We start from the raw sequence: 17958 nt of genomic DNA, 5'->3' as shown, positions 1-17958 counted from the left end.
CTGGGCTGCCAGGGGAAGACACACAGCTGCGGCCCCCACAGCACAAGGCAAGCTGGACACAGCCTGAATGGTGAGCAGAGCAGGGCAGGCACAGAGGCCGAAGGGCGCTCGGCCGGAGAGAGACGTGGGTCCTGCTGGCCCCAGCCCCAAGGCGCTGCCCCTCTACGCACCTGCCTTTTTTGGGTTGGGACGGGAAACAAGCAGCCCCGTGTGATGTGGCCAGGAGGGCAGAGCCTGAAAGGAGGAACCAGCCTGCAGAGTCCCCACTGACTTTATTTCACTGGAAGTCTCAGGGGAAGATGGCCCTCAGCAGGGTGCGGACAGGACCAGGTGTGCAGAGTCTCCCCTCACCCACAAGGCAGGAAGCAAAGCGAGTGGGCCGCAGCTGGCGCCCGACACTCCCAGCCACCACAGCCACCCTGCGGAGGAGGACGGGTGCCGCTGGCAGTAGCTCCTCCGCACCCCAGAAGGGCTCCTGTGAGAAGGCAAGGTTGGGCTCCCAGGGCGGGAGCCGCCTGGAAAGGACTCACTCCAACAGCGACCAGTGTCGGAGACTGTGAGAGGAAGGACAGAGAGGGCCGGGCGCTAGAGCAGTATGTGGTATTTCAGCGCCCTGGGGACCCTGTTGATGACCAGCCTGCCATCGTAGCTCAGGGAGGCAAACAGCCACGGGTCAGCTGAGGACCAGTCCACAGCGTACACACTGTCCTCATGCTCCTCGTACGTGGCGATGACGTTGTCCTGCAGGGGCTCCTTGCTTCTGCAACCCAACAGAGAAGAGCTGTGAGCCAGGCCCAAGGGCAGCAGAGGACAGGAGGGATCCCATAGGGAGCCGGTCTCTCATCCAAACCACGGGAAGCCCACACGGCCTGGCTGAGCCCAGTGTGTGGTCCCTCACTGGTTGTGGGGAAAGGACGTCAGTGACCTGTGGGCATCAAGGACACCTGCAGCACAGCAGCCCCCTGGTCCTCAGTGCTGTGGGTGCCTGGGTGAGGTGCTGTCAGTGCAAGGGTCTCCTGGCTCAGAGCAGTGCTGGGGAAGCGGTCCCCATGACTGAGGAGAGCGTCGCATCAGATCTCCAGGAACTGAGCTGGGAGCATCTGCCCTACTCCCCTGCTGCAGAGAGGTCAGGCAGCACGAGGGCCCTGCCAGCGTCCCTGAGCAGAGGGTGTCGTGTGCCAAACAGCAGACCACCTCTGCACCTCCTTGGAGGAGAGTCAGCTCAGGCCTAGAGGCCTGCCCAACAATCTCATGCTAGGATGACGGGTGGGGTCAGCACCTGCAGGCATGAGCAGCAGGGGCCTCCGGCCTGTGCTCACGGAGGGCCGGCAGCAGGCACAGGTGCTTGGCGCTCTCCTTCCCACCACCACAGGAAGTCCCCTCCACTCATACCCTAGTCCAGGGCCTGTCTGTCTCTCAGCAATACTTTATCCCACAACGAGACAAACCTAGGACCCCAAAGCCCCCACTCTGGAAGTAGGCTTTGAGAGGCTATGGGTATCCCTAAGCTCTGGCCTTCCCAGATAGTGGACTTTCCAATGGTCAACAGACATGTTGTGACAAACACCAAGTATAACCCCCCACAGGGACTTCTCTCTCCTTGATTTAAAGGCATCAAGATGGAAGGAGGGTACCTGCCGACCACAAGTGCTTCCTCCCTGAAGCTGCTCACACACTGGTCACATGTGTGAGTAGCTCACACATTGTTCACATGGCCTACTGAGGGGACAATCAGCTTTCCCCAACAGAGAGGACATGTGAATGGCTGCAGACAGCCTGGGAGGAAGCCAAATCCACATGTCCAAGTCCTCATGGCACATGGCAAAGGAGGGGTTGGAACCAGGCGTGTGCTCACAAGTCCTTTCGCTGGCCCTGTTTCTATTATTTGATTGACAGACAGCATTGCCCACAGCCACTGGTTTTATTCCAGAACCTCCTCCTCTGGAGTCGGAGGCATGGGCCTCTGTGGTTGCTAGGCCTTGCTCCACTGATCTGGAGGGAGAGGGAGGCTGTTGCAGGTGGAAAGGGACCTACACAGACTGGAGAAAGGAGCAGCATGCTTGGCTCACACTGGGAGCCCTGCTGTCACTAGCTACGAGTGACCCTAGGGGACAAGTCACAAGGGATGTGAGCCCTGGGACAGGGGGCTGCCCTAGCCGTCTCCCAGCCACAGGGCAATGGAGCGCTGATACGCGCGCACAACTTCCCCATTGTGAGCAACACCCAGGGCCAACCAGGACCTAGCTCTGTGCCCCAGAGGTGTGTCTGGACTCCAGCCCGACACGGGCTGAGGGTGGAGAGCACACAGTCCATGCTCGAGTCTCCACAGCGAGCACCCGGAGGCCCGGGAACACCAGGTCACATCACTGCCATGCTCACTCCTGGAGAGCATCAAATTCATTCAGGTTTTGTAGGTGGCATTCGTGAAGAACACAGGAAGATATGCCCTGGGGCACATTCTAACACCACCACAGAGCTGTCTCGGGGCCAGGTACCCTGGAATTCATCCTGCACTGCTGGGAAGACGGGGTACCTTAACCATGCACAGGGCACTTTCCATGGAAGCTCCCAGACCCAGGACTGCGTGTGAGCACAGACAAGAGCCGCCCTGCAGTCAGTGGTCCTTACTTCTCATCTGCATGGTGCTCCTCCGGGTCACTGACATCGTCGTCATCCACCAGGTGGCCGAAGGGCTCGGAGGAGATGGACACCATGTTGGACAGGATGACTCTGCTGTCACTGCTGCCGGTGAGAACCAGCTGGTCATGAGAGTGGTTGTAGCGGACGCTCCACACCCTGAAAAGGGCACAGCAGCTGCTGAGCTGTCCTGACTTGATGCCCTCAGAGGCCCTGGCCTGGTGGGGCTGAGTCATGTTGAGTGTCCCTGGGTATCTGACCCCCCACCTCCTGGGCTGAAGGCAGGGCTCCTAAGCAAGGGGTTAGGCCTACCATATGCTGCTCTAAAATATTCTCCTAAGTCCTCACAAACAGAGATGAGAAAGACCAAATGTCAGCTTCCCCCTGTGGAGGGAGAGGCTTATTACTCAGGGTTTCAGACAGGCTTTCTACAGATCCCAAACAAAAACCCCCTCCCCAGAAGTGACACATGAATTAGCGACAACCTGTACCATCAAACAAAGCCCTGGGACATCTTTCGGGTAACGCTGGCTGCCATGGGCCCAGGATAAGGGCCTTGGCACCCCCGAGGACCAGGGACAGTGGTGGGGTGTGTCCTCCTGACATAGGCCCTGCAGTATGATGAGCCTGGTCTCTGTGGTGCTGCTCACAGTGGGACGCGGGCCCAGGCACAGAGTGTGTCACAGCTGGCATGTGGAGGTGCCCCGTGTGGCAGGCACTCCCTGGCTCTCTGCTCAGGTTGCAGCAAATTATAGGCCATTCACTGAATTTCTCAAAATGGCACATGAGTCCTCTAGGGCTTTAAAATGTTCCCACTGCAGAAACAATATCGCTTCTGACAAATAATTCACCCACCAGAGACACAGCTGTGGGAAGCAAAGACCCCAGGGCGCCCAGTGCCAGGGCAGGCTCCCTGCGAGGGCCGCCACCCTTCCAGCCCTGTCCTCCACCCTCCTCCGTGCACACACTTCTGAATTTTAAAGGATGGGTTCATGCTGTGTACTATTCCATGTCTTGATCCTTTTACACACTTAGCAGAAAGTACCCAGCATATGGCAAACATTCAAATAATATTTGAGAGAGAACGAATGATCCTGGGCACCCTTCCACATCCATACACATGCAGATATTCCTCATTCTTTCTGACAGCTGCATAATCTCCGCTGCACGGATGTCACCTAATTTACTTAACCAATCCCCTCTGATGGACATTTGGGTCGCTTCCAGTTTTCATGCATTGCAAACAATGCTGCGTGAACATCTGTGCACGTTTACTTTTGCAGATTTGAACCAGCACTGTTCAAGGGAAAACAGGATCCCATGTTTTTCTTCTTTTCCTACGCTTATAAATCACAAACACTCAGATTTGAAATTAGTGCTTCTTTAGGAAAAATAAAACTGGGTTGATTGAATGATTCACAGCAGTACAAACTAAGCTGGTTTGTGCCTCTCCAAATGGTAAAGTAATTAGCAAAATAAATTATACAGTCCCCTTTCCCTCAAGCGGATGCGAGCCACAGTACCAGTGGGAGTGTTCCTCCAGGGTCTTCACCGGCTCCGTGACGTTCCTGGTGTCCCAGAACTTCACCTTGCAGTCATCCCCACAGCTTGCCAGGTAGTACTGCTTATTAGGGTTGAAGTCGAGGTCGCGCACTAGCTGTCCGTGGGCATTCTCGATGCAGTATATCTGGCTGAGAGAGGAAAAAGAATAGCACATGAGAACGTTTAATGGGTGACGGAGAGCTGCCGAGTCGCAGGCACACCTGTCTCCAGGGCCCTCCAAGCCCCCCTGCCAAGGGTACGGCCCTCCCCGCTGCCAGCAGCTGAGCAGGGGAATCTCAGCCTGGGGCGCCTGGGTCCCCTCTACAATCCTCACCTGCACGAGGAGGGCACAGGGCACCAGGAGCCTCTGAGGGCAGAAGGCAGCCAAGTGCCCCAGGGTGTGTTTGTGATCCCCCTGAGCTGGGGAACAATGTGGGATCACAGCTACCACAGAGGAAGCCTGGTGTCTGGAGGAGAGAGGCTGGGGGACCACATTGCCGGCGAGAGCTGAAGCCGGCCTGTGGAAGGACACCCGGCAAGTTCTGGAAGGATACAAGAGGGAGGAAGGGAAGGAAAGGAAAGGAAAGGAAAGGAAACAAATGGCAGTGGAAGAAAGCAAATGTGTGGCTGGTGTTGGGAGCCACGTAGCGAGAGCAGGAAAGCCCTGGGAGGCCTGGAGAGAATCGAGGGAGGTGGGCTGGCCCACACCCCTTGGGATCTCATCACCACATGGCCAGTGGGATCTGCTTGTTCTGAAGGCAGGGACAAGGGAATAGGTGTGAAAGGGCGTGTCCATATAGGAGCGTCCATATAGGAGTGTCCACATAGGAGCGTCCACATATGAGTGTGTGTGCACGTTTGCTTTTGTGTGTGTTGTTTATGCAACAGATACACACACACACACACACACACACACACACACACACACACACACTCCTATACCTGGGCATGCACATGCACAGGTCCCCTACACACGGGTGCCCAGGTACACAAGCACCCCTAACCTGATCCCATACCTCCTGCTGCCGGCTGCCTTCCAGTGAGACTGGACTGGCCCAAGAGGCCTGTGCGCTCGCCCGTGCTGCCCTGCTCTCCCTGTGCACAGCGCTCTGCTGGCTTCCCCATTGGTGGCACGGCAGCCTCTCCTGCCACCTTTGACATCCTCGCTCCCTGTGGCACCAGTGGGGCTACCAGCACCTTGCAACCATGCCTCGCGGGTCAGAGGACAGTCGCTCTACCCTGCTCCCTGATGCAGACCAGCTCGGCCCCTTCACTCCCACGCTGGCCCTAAGCTGTTTTAAATCTTGAGCTGGTTTTTATATCCCGCACCTTTTCGATATCTTAACATTGTTTTTTGTAAAAGTAAGAAACCCCAATCTTTGTGAGTTTTCAGGTGAAACAGACACAGGTATAAAATTAAAAACTGGCACATCCCAGGGAGCTGGTGGGTGATCACAGTGCACTAATTACCAACTGCAGGGCCACGGCATGCTCTAGTGGCAGTGACTTTGACATACAAACATGGCGCATTCTAGAAGAAATGCCACAGGCACCGCGGCAAGATAAAAACTGAAGCCGATATAAAAGAGAGGCTAACAGACAGCAGAATGGCTCCTTGCTGTGTTCCTGCTTCCTGCAGGAGCCACCTCCTGGCCAGAGAGGCAGCAGGCGTAGGGAGGTGACAGTGGGGTGCGCCCACTGGGGCCGACTCTAGCTGGGCCCACGTGTCATCTTTCAGTTCCTTGTCAGGTCCTTCGCAGAGCAGTGGGCAGGGGGAGGGGACCACAGGCCATGGAGAGCAGCTCCCGAGGTCTGGCCACAGCTCCCCACCACAGCAGCCCTGGGTGCAGGGATGTGCAAGAACAGGAGCAGCCTCTGGCCACTTGCAGCCCCTGGGTCTTCAGAGGCCTTGGGATTGAACTTAAAGGTGTGCCCCCCTCCCCGGAAGCAGCACGAGTTACTGCATGACATCCGTCTCTTCGGCGCAGTGATAAATTATGGTGTGCCAAGGGGATAAACTGCATCTTAAAAAAGCTTGTGCAGCTCCTGTTGCCATGGCAACAGACATCCCACCATCACTCCTTTGCCTATCAAAATCACAACTGGAACAGAAAAATCGCTCTTGTTTGTTCCATTAGAACTGCTGGTTGTTGCACATAATTACTTAAATGACAAAATATGAGTACCCGACAGGTATGTCTCTTGAAAGCACAGCAGCGGTCAAAGCCAAGTCCTGGAGGGAGGCTGGAGCAGGGCGGCCATCGCCAGCCCTCAGGGGCTCATCGTGAGGCAGAGCACCGTAGCCCCATCACAAAGCCTGGTGGCACCGTGAACTGCACAAGCAGGGACAGCAACCGGGACAGCACAGCCAGCCAAGGCACAGGGCCCCATGCACACACACTCTGGCTTAACTTGGGGAGATGATTTTGTGATTAGCCTGCAAAAATGGCATAAAGACAGACCACGTGCCCCCAAATGCACCTGGCTTCTAATCACCTCTGCCATCCAGGGAAGAGGCAAGGGAGGAAGACACAGGGACAGGCACACGCACCCGTCACTGACCTCATGCTACGCGTGTCCCAGCCTCGGAGGGTGGTGTCGCTGGCTGTGGCCACCTGGGTGCAGTTGTGATGCGGGCTCCAACGCCCCGAGGTGAACTTCAGCTGTCCTTTCCCTTCCAGGGACGCCGAGCTGGCCAGCTGGGGGTGCCAGAAAGAGGAGGAGAGAAATCTGAACCCTGTTCACGAAAACTCAAGAGGGCATCCGATACTCAGGATTTAGGGAAAGTAACCATCAGAACAATTAGGAAGGCTCTCTTTGTCTTCTTCCTTTAAAAGGCATGAATGTTTGAACCTCATTTGGGGGAAAAAACTAGAAAACTGAGCACAGCAAAAAATAGAAAGCATATTAATAGACCTCTATCACAGAGGACCTGCAAATGTGTGATTAAAAGTGAACCAGCTCGAACTTGAACAAAACAACATGGCATCACTCAAACGTCTGGCTTCCCCCAAGACAGACAAGGTAAGTGGAGTCCACAGGAGCAGCTCTGGAGAAACAAAGGGAAACCCCCGACTTAATCAGCTCCCTCTCCATCCTTTCTTGTGAGGACCAAAATGCTCATGCAGAGGCTAAGCATCGACAGACCTGAGACTCATTAGGAACAGTCTCTTGGGGCTGAAGCTTCCTCCGGGCAGAGAGGAGGCAAGACCCAGTTAGTTGCAAGACCTGAGGGAAGAGCTTCCTCCCGATCCCACCTCCCATGCACCAGGGACGGCATGCACAAAGGACTCACCCTGGCTATACCATTATTTCCATGTGGGGTCTGGGTGGCCTACTCTCACTCACAGTGACTTCTGAGGGTAGAGGCTGCAGGCCTGCCTTGGGGGTACGCTCTATCCCACCCCAAGCTGTCCCCAGCGTACACAAGCTCTCCATTGGTTAATTCACCTAAGCGTTCCACAACAGTGCTCTAGAGCCCTCTGAGCAGCCAGGTGGCCAAGCATCCAGGGAGGCAGGCCAGGCTGTGGCAGCCCTGGACAAAGGCCCTGGAGAGGCAGAGAGGCCCAGCGACAGTCCTGGGGACTGATGGGTGTTCATCGAGGGCTTTGTTGAGCAAGGGCAGTGTAAGTGTCCAGACTCAAGAGATGAACAGGCCTGGACTTACTGCTCGAGCCACGATTTAATCAGAAACCCCAGCACTGGGTAGCAGGTTGGCTAGAGCAAAGGATGGGAAAGACAGGCTCCTAAAGGGACAGAAAGGTCCCCACCTGCCCAAAGCTGAGGACTTAACAGTTCAGACCACACAGGCTAAGACCTCCTTTCCCTCCCAGCTGAGGCCTCCAGCATCCTGGGGTGAGTGGACTGTCCTCTGGGCGCTTCTGAGCCTGTGCCCAACCTTGAAGAAAGAGACTGGAAAGGCTGGAGCACCTAACAGTCCTGGCCTGGTCCTGGGACAGACATGGGGCCACTGAGGGATTCACAGAGCTGAGGCCTAGTGGGGAGGGGCAGGTCTGGCCCAGAATGACCATGACTGAGAGCCTGGGGTGAGAGGTCCAAGGGCAGGTGACAGGACTGGCAGAGCGGGCAGGCAGTAAGGACCCAGCAGAGAATAGGAGGCAGACGTGGCGAGCCCCAGGAGCAGCCACGGCCTCAGACCATGACCTAAGGACGATGAGCAGGGCGCCCCTCCCACCCAGAACTCCTGCTCTGAGGCCCTCTAGGGGAATCTGGGAAAGGGCCCCCACTGCTCACCAGGGAGATGGCCCAGCTGAGAGACCAGCAGCCCTCCAGCTGACTCCAGCAGCCCTCCAGTGAGACCCTCCCTCACCCTGCAGGACCTGCTCTCTGCTCGGAGCTGTCCTCTTTGTCCCAGGAAATCCTCCCCCAGCCCACTCTCCTGCACATTAAATGAGGAGTCTGAGACTTGGCAACTCATGACCTACACACCATGTGTGACCCATTGACTCTCTCCACAGAAAGCTAAGGGGCTGTTTATGTTCTGTGCAAAACGTGCTCGTCACATCCCTGGAGGGGCCCTGGCAGGCACTGGCGGTGCCAGACCAGGGGCCAAACGGGAGCAGCCGCCAGGGTACAGAGAAGTCCTGGAGGACAGGGAGGCTCAGGCAGCAGGCACGGGGGTGAGGAGGACAGGGAACACGGGCAGAACTGACAGGAGGACAGCAGGGTCTGGGGCAAGGGCGGGACACCCATGCTGAGATGGCGAGGAAGCGAGAGCCCAGGCAGCAGGTCGCTGTGGTCACTCTCAGGGAGCAGAACATGGAACTCATGGAAATGGACCTGCCGCAATGTGTGCAGAGGTGCAGGGCCAGAGCAGGCGCAGCAGGTGGGGGAAGAGTCAGGGTCCCGTGGGATGTCGGGAAGAAGAGCTGGAACAAGGACAGGCAGAGGTCACCCAGCAGTCCTGGGCACTCTCCCTAGCATGCCAGCTGCCCACAGAGCAGCTCAGAAACTGAACTCGGACTAGCTTGAGAAAAAGGGAACTCGACTCAGTGTCCAGGGCAGGGTGATGGCTGCAGGTCAGGAACAACCAGCAACAGAGACCACTCCCACTGCCATCTCAGCCCTCTCCACACCTCCCAGTCCCCCTCCCAGCTTCCTCACATCCAAGGGCAGGAGGCAAAGGTACCCAGAGCACCCGTCTTGACATGTCACTGACTAGGCACCCGGGAAGAGCACAGTGAGCCTCAGGGCTCCCCCAGAATTCCTGGAGGATGTCGGCTGGCTCAGCAGGCCAGGGGCCCACTGCGACAGCGGCGGAGAGTGTAGGGGCTGAGAGAGGCGCTCCGCTAGATGGTGGTGGTGTGTCCTGCCCCCTCCCTCTCCCTGTCAGGCTCCACCAGACCCTTTCTTTGTGTGACCTTTGCAGAGAGCAAGCTCAGCTCTCCACAGGCTGAGACTGCTTGGCAGACGCCCAGCAGGGACGAGGCAGGAGCTGGGCACAGGTAGCCCTGCAGCAGGGCTGATTCCCAGCTAGAGGGCAGGGGGCCCTGGGCAGTGTGACGCCCAGGAGAGTGTCACCATCACCAGCCACACAGGCGGAGGAAGATGATGGCAGCAATCTCAGTCCTGGGGAGACAGCTGGGAGGAGATGAAAACAGCTCCTTTCCACAGCCACGAGGGGCACAGTGGCCCAGAGAGGAAAACCAGAAGCACCAGAAGCCATGCTGCCATGACAGAGACACAGGTGGCCCGGGCTCCTCGACGCCCAGCTGGGCTCAGCTTCAACCTCCACACAAGCAACTTAAATGAAGAGCTCTTTCTGCAGTACCCACCCACCTTTAGGTGGAAAAAAAAGGTCAAAATTTTACAGGCGTCATTTCAGTTTTCTGAAGATGAGGTTACCAGGTTAATGATCACCGTTGATGACAACAAACGTTAAAAAGTAATAGATTGAGCTGGGTGCAGAGGCACGCCTATAATCCCAATGGCTTGGGAGGCTGAGGCAGGAGGATCCCAAGTTCAAGGCCAGACTCAGCAATTTGGTGAGAACCTAAGCACCTTAGCAAGACTGTCTCAAAATAAAAATTAAAAATGGCTGGGAATGTGGCTCAGTAGTTAAGCATCCTGGGTTCAATCCCTGTTACAGAAAACAAATGAGTGAAGATAATAACAATAAATAACAAAGCAAGGGATGAAGCAGCAGGACAACCAGGGCTGGCTGCCGTCTGGCTCATCAATCCTGGGTCTTGTCCCCACCCACTGAACGTCTGTTGCACTGCTATGGGGACCAGCAGCTCCGCAGTGAGCTGCACCAGCTGGTTCAGAGTGTCCTGGAGAACAGCAGGGTGGCCGCAGCCTCCAGCAAGCACCCAGCGGACGGCACAGGAGTCACCTGTCACGGCACCTCCTCCCCTTCTAGCCTGGAGGCCTCAGGAGCCAAAAAGCCAGGCCGAGCAGCCCCTGCTCCAGAGCAGTGGCCCAGCTCCAACGCAGCCAGGACTCTTCCAGACCCAGAAACAATGCGGCACTAGGGGAAGAACCAAACTGCCGGCAAGCAACCGTCAGCCACGCAGCCCCCCACCAGTGCTCCCCGAGTGACTCCTCGGCCCACAGTGCCACTCCCCTCACACCGACTGTCTGACCACCGAGGAAAAGTGAGACCAGAGTGGGGGAGCCCAGGGGAGACCAGAGTGGGGGAGCCCAGGAGAAACCAGAGTGGGGGAGCCCAGGGGAGACCAGGGTGGGGGAGGCCAGGGGAGACCAGGGTGGGGGAGGCCAGGGGAGATCAAGGTAGCGGAGGCCAGGGAGAATAATGACAGCATGAGTCCAGAGACTCCAGGCACAAGAGGATTGGTTAGAACCAACAAGGCTGCAGAGGCTGAGCAGAACTTAAATTGGGGCACAAGGAAGCGAGCCATCCCTGGAGAAGAGGCCTGTGTAACAGAGAGCCCGATGGGGACAGACCTGGCTGGAAGCACGGGCGCTTGGCTAGCCATGAAGCAGGACAGGAAAGCAGGACGTCTAGAAGATGGCCAGCAGCAGAGATGGCTGGAAACCGGGAGGCAGGGGTGGAAGAGGCTGTGGCTGGCGACAGCCAACTCAGCCTCAGGACCCACCCTGACCCTCATGGCCTGAGTGGACCCTCCCCGAACAGCAGCCCCCAGTCAGCATCTGGATGACCAGAGTATGAGGCCTCCTGGACTCTGTCATGCTGACTCCAATGACGCAGGGGGCATGTGGAAGACGCCCAGTGAGACAAGGAACACGCATGGTGCTCTCTGTGGCCAGCAGCCAGCGAGTACCCAGGGGCGAGGCCCTTGTCCACCTGGGGGAGCTGCGTCCCCCGAGAGCCACGCTGGTGGGCTTGGCAGCAGCCTCTCCTGGACCCAGCGAGTGCTGCATGGAGCACCTGCTGAGCCAGGCCCTATTCCAGATGGAAACAGAGAGGACGACGGTGTGTGCTGTGGCAGCCCCACACAGCAACAGAGGCATGACCACACAAGCAGGACCAGAGGGGAGGGGGACCAGAAGACAGAGGCAGAGGAGCGCGACCAGGAGCACAGCGTGCCCACAGCGGCTCCCGAGTTCTTGCTGGTCAAGATGGAGGACACCACAGGCCAGAGGAGAAGGTGAGCATTACTGCTCCTTGCTGGAGGGTAGGGAAGGTGCAGCAGGGCTGTGGTGCCCAGAGCCTCACATGCTCCCAGGTGCCTCCCAGGAGCCTGACCACATGGTAGAAGCGGCTTTCTCACTCACAGCTGTGGCCGGCCACCCTGACCCCCGCTTCCACCCTCGGGCCTGAGATGGCTAAGTCAAGCATGATGGACTTGTTCCCTTCACAGTGATTAGCTGAGGCACGACGTGGACAGTGTCTGGCAGCTGATAAAAGTCACCTCCAAGAAAGGATCTCCTAACAAAGAGTTGCCCAGAAGCTGGCTTTCTCTTCACTGGTGTTGTGGAAGACTGGAGGTGAGGGTTAGAACGGCTGCAGTCACCTTGCAGCCATGACAAGTGGCAGTGATGTGCATATGACAGAGCAGAAGCAGCAAAGCACTGAGGACACTGCTCAGAGTGTGAATCCACCAGTCCTGGAGCTGCGGTACCTCCATGCTTCTGGCCACATAAGATGCTAAAACCTCCTGGGCTGGGTTGTGGCTCAGTGGCAGAGCACTTACCTAGCATGTGTGAGGCACTGGGTTGGATCCTCAGCACTGCATAAAAATAAATAAAATCATTATGTCTATCTACAACTAAAAAAATAAAAATAAACAAGTAAAACTTCCTCTTCACTTGAGCCATTTCTCAGGGTTTGCAGCCACATGCACCCTAAGTGCCGACTTACAAGGCCACCTGAAAGAGCACCTCTGACATGCACAGGCACCTCCTTCCCCGTCTCAGGCTGGGGGCTCTGGCCCCTGTGCCTCGTGCACAGAGGAGACACCTGAGTGTCCACCCTGCAGGGTGGGAGGATTAAGCTAGGTAGCAGACATCAAGGGCCCAAGGAGCACGTGTCATGTGCATGCCCCAGACGTTTCTGCTGACTCGATTAAACCAACACCAAGGAGCCCTCCGAGGAGCTCTGAGAGGTCCTGGGGCAAGGGACGTGGAGAAGGCAGACACTGTCCTTTGGAGCACACAGTCTGAAGGTGGTGATAGAATTCACTGGAGAGTCCCTGAGGCACGCTGCACCTTCAGGACATGAAAGCAAAAGAGGCAGAGCATCTGGCAAGAGCTGGGGTCACACAGCAGGGTGCTGCTGCCAGGGCTCCTGCTTCAAAGCCAGTAGCACTTGGGACCTGGGGAAAGGACAGAGGTGGTACCCTGCCAGGATCACGTGGCCCAAGGTCACTGAAGTGCGGCACTGCACATTGGCTAACCCAGGACACACAGAACCCAGGGAGCTGGGTGGCCCACACAACAAGGGCACTACCCCAGAAAGTCGGGTGCTAGCCTTATAGAGCCAGCCGGCAGAGGGCCTGGAGAGGCCTCCTGGGCCCACAGGTGCTCTGTGACAGCAGGGAGCGTGGTGTCCTTTCCATTCACTTTCAATTTATTTCTAAAAGGACTCTCCTTGTAGGAGGATCAGAAATAACGGGGGCTTTGTTTGTTCTTCCCTTTGCTACACCAAAATCCAACCTGCTTCTGAAAACAATTCTATCCCAGGTCCAGAAATGTGGCAGGATCTTGATTCTACACTCTCAAAACACAGAGATTCATACATTTTACCAAGGTGACTGGAATATAAAAAAGGCACAAGTGACCTATTGGAGAGATGGACCTAATTATAGTCAATCCTTTGGAAAGGAGAGAGAGAGATCTTTCATGAAGAACAGGAAGATTTAAGAAACTTGGAGTACAGCCATGTATGATGTACCCTTTATTCCTAAGTATCATCACCCCTTGCTGACTTCGGGGACAGCCATTTAGTCATGAAGTATCACTGCCAGCTTTTGGTACCTCAATCTCTTGCTCTGTCCTTCTTTTCTTTGTGTGACCATCAGCAATCCAGCTTTGGAGGTCGTGTGTTACAGCCACTCCGTCCACGTGTGGAATCCATCACCCATCCATCCACCCACCCACCATCCACCCGTCTGTCTGTCCACCCCCCACTCCAGGCAACCTCCCAGGGTCCTCCTGATGAGGGATGGCAGAAACAGTCTTGTGCTGTGAAGCCCTCCGTGCAGTGCTGGCCCCAGGAGCTCTTGCTGCCTTCCGACCCTCTGTCCCAGGCCCTCTGTGCCCTTCACCTTGGCCTCTGGCCCATATCTGTCCCAGACTGTTCTGGCAAAACTACACTGTACGTCAAAGGCAGCATCTACGTTCTCCAGCCCAGGGCCACAGGGCAAGGAGGGAATGATGGAGTCACGCCTTGGCCAGGGCTCCAGCAGCGGGGGTCGCTGGCCCCACAGGGGGCTGTCTGGCACAGACTCAGGCAGTTCCCTCTCCTTCCACACACTTGGTCCCAAAGCCATGTAACCTGCCCCTGACCCAAGGCCATGTAAATTACTCCTGACCACAGCAAGAAGCCTCTTGAGAGCCTGGAACACCGCACACTCTTGCTGGACACCAACATTTGGAAGTTTTAATGATTTTAGTTTTGTCTTATATGGTGCTGGGGACCTATGCCATTGAAAGATACTGTTTCAAAATTTAACCGAAACATTATAAAAGATACTAGTTATCAATAATATTTATGAAATCAAGACACAGTTATCTCTCATACTACAACATTAAGCTATGCAATATAGTATGTTACTGAACAGCACATCTTCTTAAAGATAACTGTTTTTAAAGACTGATATCCTAAAGCATAAATTTCAATGACTGCTGCCTGAAACTTGCAGCTCTGAGGCGACATCTACTCAACCATCAGCCACTGCTCCAAATACTCTGGAATACCTTTCTGAGTCTCACCGGGACACCAGCTTTCACATTCCCACCAGCAGCGTCACTGACCTGGTTAACCATCTTGGTTATCAGATTCCACTCCAACAATCAAACTCACCTTCACAGAACACAGAATTACTGACCTTTGAAGAGCAGGTCATATGCACACGCCTCCATTCTGAAGGAGGGCACGTCACTGACAGGGTGAGTGACAACTACCAGGCCTGTTCCTCAGCCCAGGTGGGTGACACCAGCAGTGTCAAGAATGACAGTTAATTGAAAAAGGATCGATTATCTCTCCCAAGTGAGCTCGCTAACTAGTCAGTCTCGCCTAGGCATCCCAGCACGCGGGGACACAACGGGTCTGACAGCCTAGCTCAGCCCCAGGCCTGTCCCCACCTGCTCGCTTCCATCACCAGACAGCCCCTGGCTGGCTGGACAGCACCCACACCCAGCAGGGAGTCACCAGCGTGGGACGTTAGGGTGAGACAACAGAGCTTCCACACCATCAACGCTGACCTCGGCAGACGGCAAGGAGGGCAGCTGGAGGTGGACTGCTGAAGAGCAGGACAGCACCTTCTCCACCTCCTCGATGGGCACAGAGAACCCTGTCACCCGACAACACACAAAATGACTCCCAGGTGGAGGCTGCCAGCCTGGGCCTGGTGCCGCGAGGAGCCCCAGAACTGGAGCTGAAGAAGCCACCACAGGAAACATCAAGGGGCCCCAAGGAAAGGTGCTCCCTCTGAAAGGAGCCGCCAGGTAAGAGGAACAGAACGCACGCACCTCATGCCCACCTGGGACAGCGAAGGCCACACAGGAGCCCCGACCTCTGCCTTCACCCGGCCAGGGGAGGCCACGACACCCTGCCAGGTGACTCCTACCACTGTGCAGAACCTTGCTATACACGCCTTCATAAAACAGGTCACGACGTCGCAAGACGCATAACTACAAAACCCCTGCGAAAAGTCAGAGAAGAAAAGCTTCAGGTCCAAAGCCAGTCACAGAGTTCTCAGCCTGAAGCCAAAGGGACAGTGAAGAGGAGGGAACGCCTTCCACGTGGAAAGTCTCCCGGCAGTGGGCAGGTTCCAGGGTGAGACACAGAGGCTGCCCGGCACTGAAGAGCCGGGGAGCCCGAGAGCAGCGCTGCTGAGTGGAGAGCGGACCTGAGGGACTGAAGGACTTCACCTGTGACCTCCTGGGAAGGCAGAGCCCTGCTGGCAGTGTAAAGGGCCTGGGAAGAGAGAGGAGGGAGAGTGATGGACGGGTCCTGGGATCCCCAGGGCAGCGGGCCACCCGCATGGTGCCACAGCGGGAGGATCTGCATGGCCCTGCATCTATCCAAACCTGAGAGGACCCCGTGGGAACTGTGACTCCGGGAGAGAAGACACGTCTGTGTGTGTGAGGCTCACCAGCGTGACCACGCACCAGGTGTGGCGGTGCTCCTGGCAGGGAGACGTTCCGTGTGGGGTGGGCGGACACAGGAAATCCCTCTCACCCACTCAGTTTCACTGTGAGCCTAGAACCTTTCCAAAAAATAAAGACCGCTTTTAAAAAATGAGAAACTTGCCCAGTGAAATGACCAACTAGAACAACAGAAAGATCACCGCCAAAATGGGAGGAAATATTTCCAGTCTGCACCCCTATTCCAGGAGACGGGACTTAAAAACGAAGGCAGTCTCTCACATTTAGACCTCGGGTCAGAACATCGCTTACAGCACATGTCCCTGGAGAGGCGTGGCACCTGCAGACGGCACTCTTGGCTGTCTTTAGGGGCTCCTATGCTTCTAAATGAAAAGGAAGAGGCGCAGGGAGTTCTGCTCTTTGCTCCGCCACCTGGACAGAAGCTCTCGACGTGCACAGCTGCTGACAGCTGCAGGACCCTGGAGACAAATGGCACAAATGGAACGGGGTGGGGGGGGGTCCTTCTGTCTTCATTGGGGTCCACAGACCCCACGGGCCCTCCCACTCCAGGGCCTCCCATGGGTTCTGCTAATGATTATAAATGGCAAAGACTCTCCAATTTAATTGCAAAAGGTAATGATGCAGTGAGCATAAGATTAGCTCTACCACAGAAGGCAATATCCTCAAACAAAAAAAAAAAATGAGAAGCTGGTGTGAGGAGGCCGAGATCGATGGAAGGCTTCTGTATTACACACCACGGTGGAGGGTCACCAAGGATATTGACAGAACTGCTGACAGCAGATAAAAAAGGGAAGAGAAAACTAAATTGATCTCTGCAGAAAATAATCACCCTATCCTGAAATCCCGTAGAGACAGCTGGGGCGTGAAGCCGGGGCCACCGCGTGACTACAGCCCAGGTAGTGAGGTGGGCGAGCAAGGCCCTGCAGAGTCCCAACGCACAGACTCAGGCGCTGGGGGCCTCACCCAGCTCCACTTGGCTCTTCATCACCAGGAATCGCACTCTCTCTCCAGGCTACCCCAAAGCCCACCGCAAGCCTGGTATTCTCTCCCTGAAAGTCTGCAGCAGCCAAGACAAGGCCAAGGAGAGACAAATTATTCCTAGGGTCAGCTCTTGCCCAGAGGGTGGAAGGGGACTTGTGACAGCAGGAAGGCACCACGAGGGAAAAGGGCTGCGTAAGCTGCACGGGGACAGACAGATACAAGGCGGCTTCACTGAGGAAATCCCCACGCCCTGCGGCTCGGTGTCGACCTCGGCCCAGGAGTGCTCGCCATGCATGAGGGTACCACTTCAAGTTTCTTGGCTTTTCTTTTTCCTAAAGTAATTATTTTGACATCAGCAAATGCTCTGATATTATAAATGCATGTAAAAATGCATTTTAAAAGTGGAAATTTTCAGGAACCAAATATGGAAAACTATATGTTTACTCTAGGAGTCAAAACATCCAAAAAGAACCCAGGAAAGCAGACCGGGTTCCCACAGTGCCAGGAGTCATTTCCTTAACTCACACCAACACATCAAAAGGTGGACGACACCTTCAAGCTGATGCTTTACAACTGTTCCAACATTAAAATGCGTTTTACTCAGTTTCACCTAAACCCACCCAGGGCAGCCCTGGATGTGCCACGCCTCTGGCACATAGGGGCACAGGGTCTCTATCAACTCTGAGGTCTCCCATGGCTCCAGCTCTCACCCTGTGAAGGGCAGGGAGTGGGGTGGGAACAGGAAAGACAGTGGAATGAACCGGACGTCAATTTCCTGGTTCATATATGGAAACATGACCAGGGTGACTCCACATCATGTGCAACCACAGAACTGATCCTAATGAGAACAAGTTATGCTCCATGTATGTGTAACATGTTAAAAACACTCGACAGTCATGTATCCTAAAAAGAAAAAGACCCATCACTTAGCTCTTTGATTGATGACTTGGTCCATTCATTAATTACCTCATAATTAATGTCCAAATGCTAAACATAAGTAAATTGAAAAGTCTGTTCTGAGTT

At 55.5% G+C, this 17958-nt stretch overlaps 1 protein-coding gene across 4 annotated transcripts in view; it reads right to left on the bottom strand.

The window, feature by feature from the left end:
• Positions 1 to 255: 255 nt before the first annotated feature.
• Positions 256 to 17958, bottom strand: part of Eipr1 (EARP complex and GARP complex interacting protein 1) — a 104750-nt gene continuing 87047 nt past the window's right edge. For 3 of the 4 annotated variants that reach the window (XM_048804889.1, XM_048804890.1, XM_048804888.1), the window contains 3 exons: positions 4161 to 4328; positions 2629 to 2796; positions 256 to 760 (listed from right to left, as the gene is read on the bottom strand). In XM_048804889.1, coding sequence (XP_048660846.1) covers positions 586 to 760; positions 2629 to 2796; positions 4161 to 4328 — 511 coding nt within the window. In that variant the 3' untranslated portion in view covers positions 256 to 585. Of the gene's footprint in view, positions 761 to 2628; positions 2797 to 4160; positions 4329 to 6741; positions 6879 to 17958 lie in introns of all 4 variants that reach the window. The other variant, XM_048804891.1, reaches the window with a different exon arrangement.

Source organism: Marmota marmota, unplaced genomic scaffold (assembly GCF_001458135.2).
Source record: "Marmota marmota marmota unplaced genomic scaffold, marMar, whole genome shotgun sequence".
Classification (NCBI taxonomy): domain Eukaryota; kingdom Metazoa; phylum Chordata; class Mammalia; order Rodentia; family Sciuridae; genus Marmota; species Marmota marmota.
The sequence above is the reverse complement of the archived record's forward strand: the minus strand, read 5'-3'. Positions and strand labels throughout refer to the sequence as shown.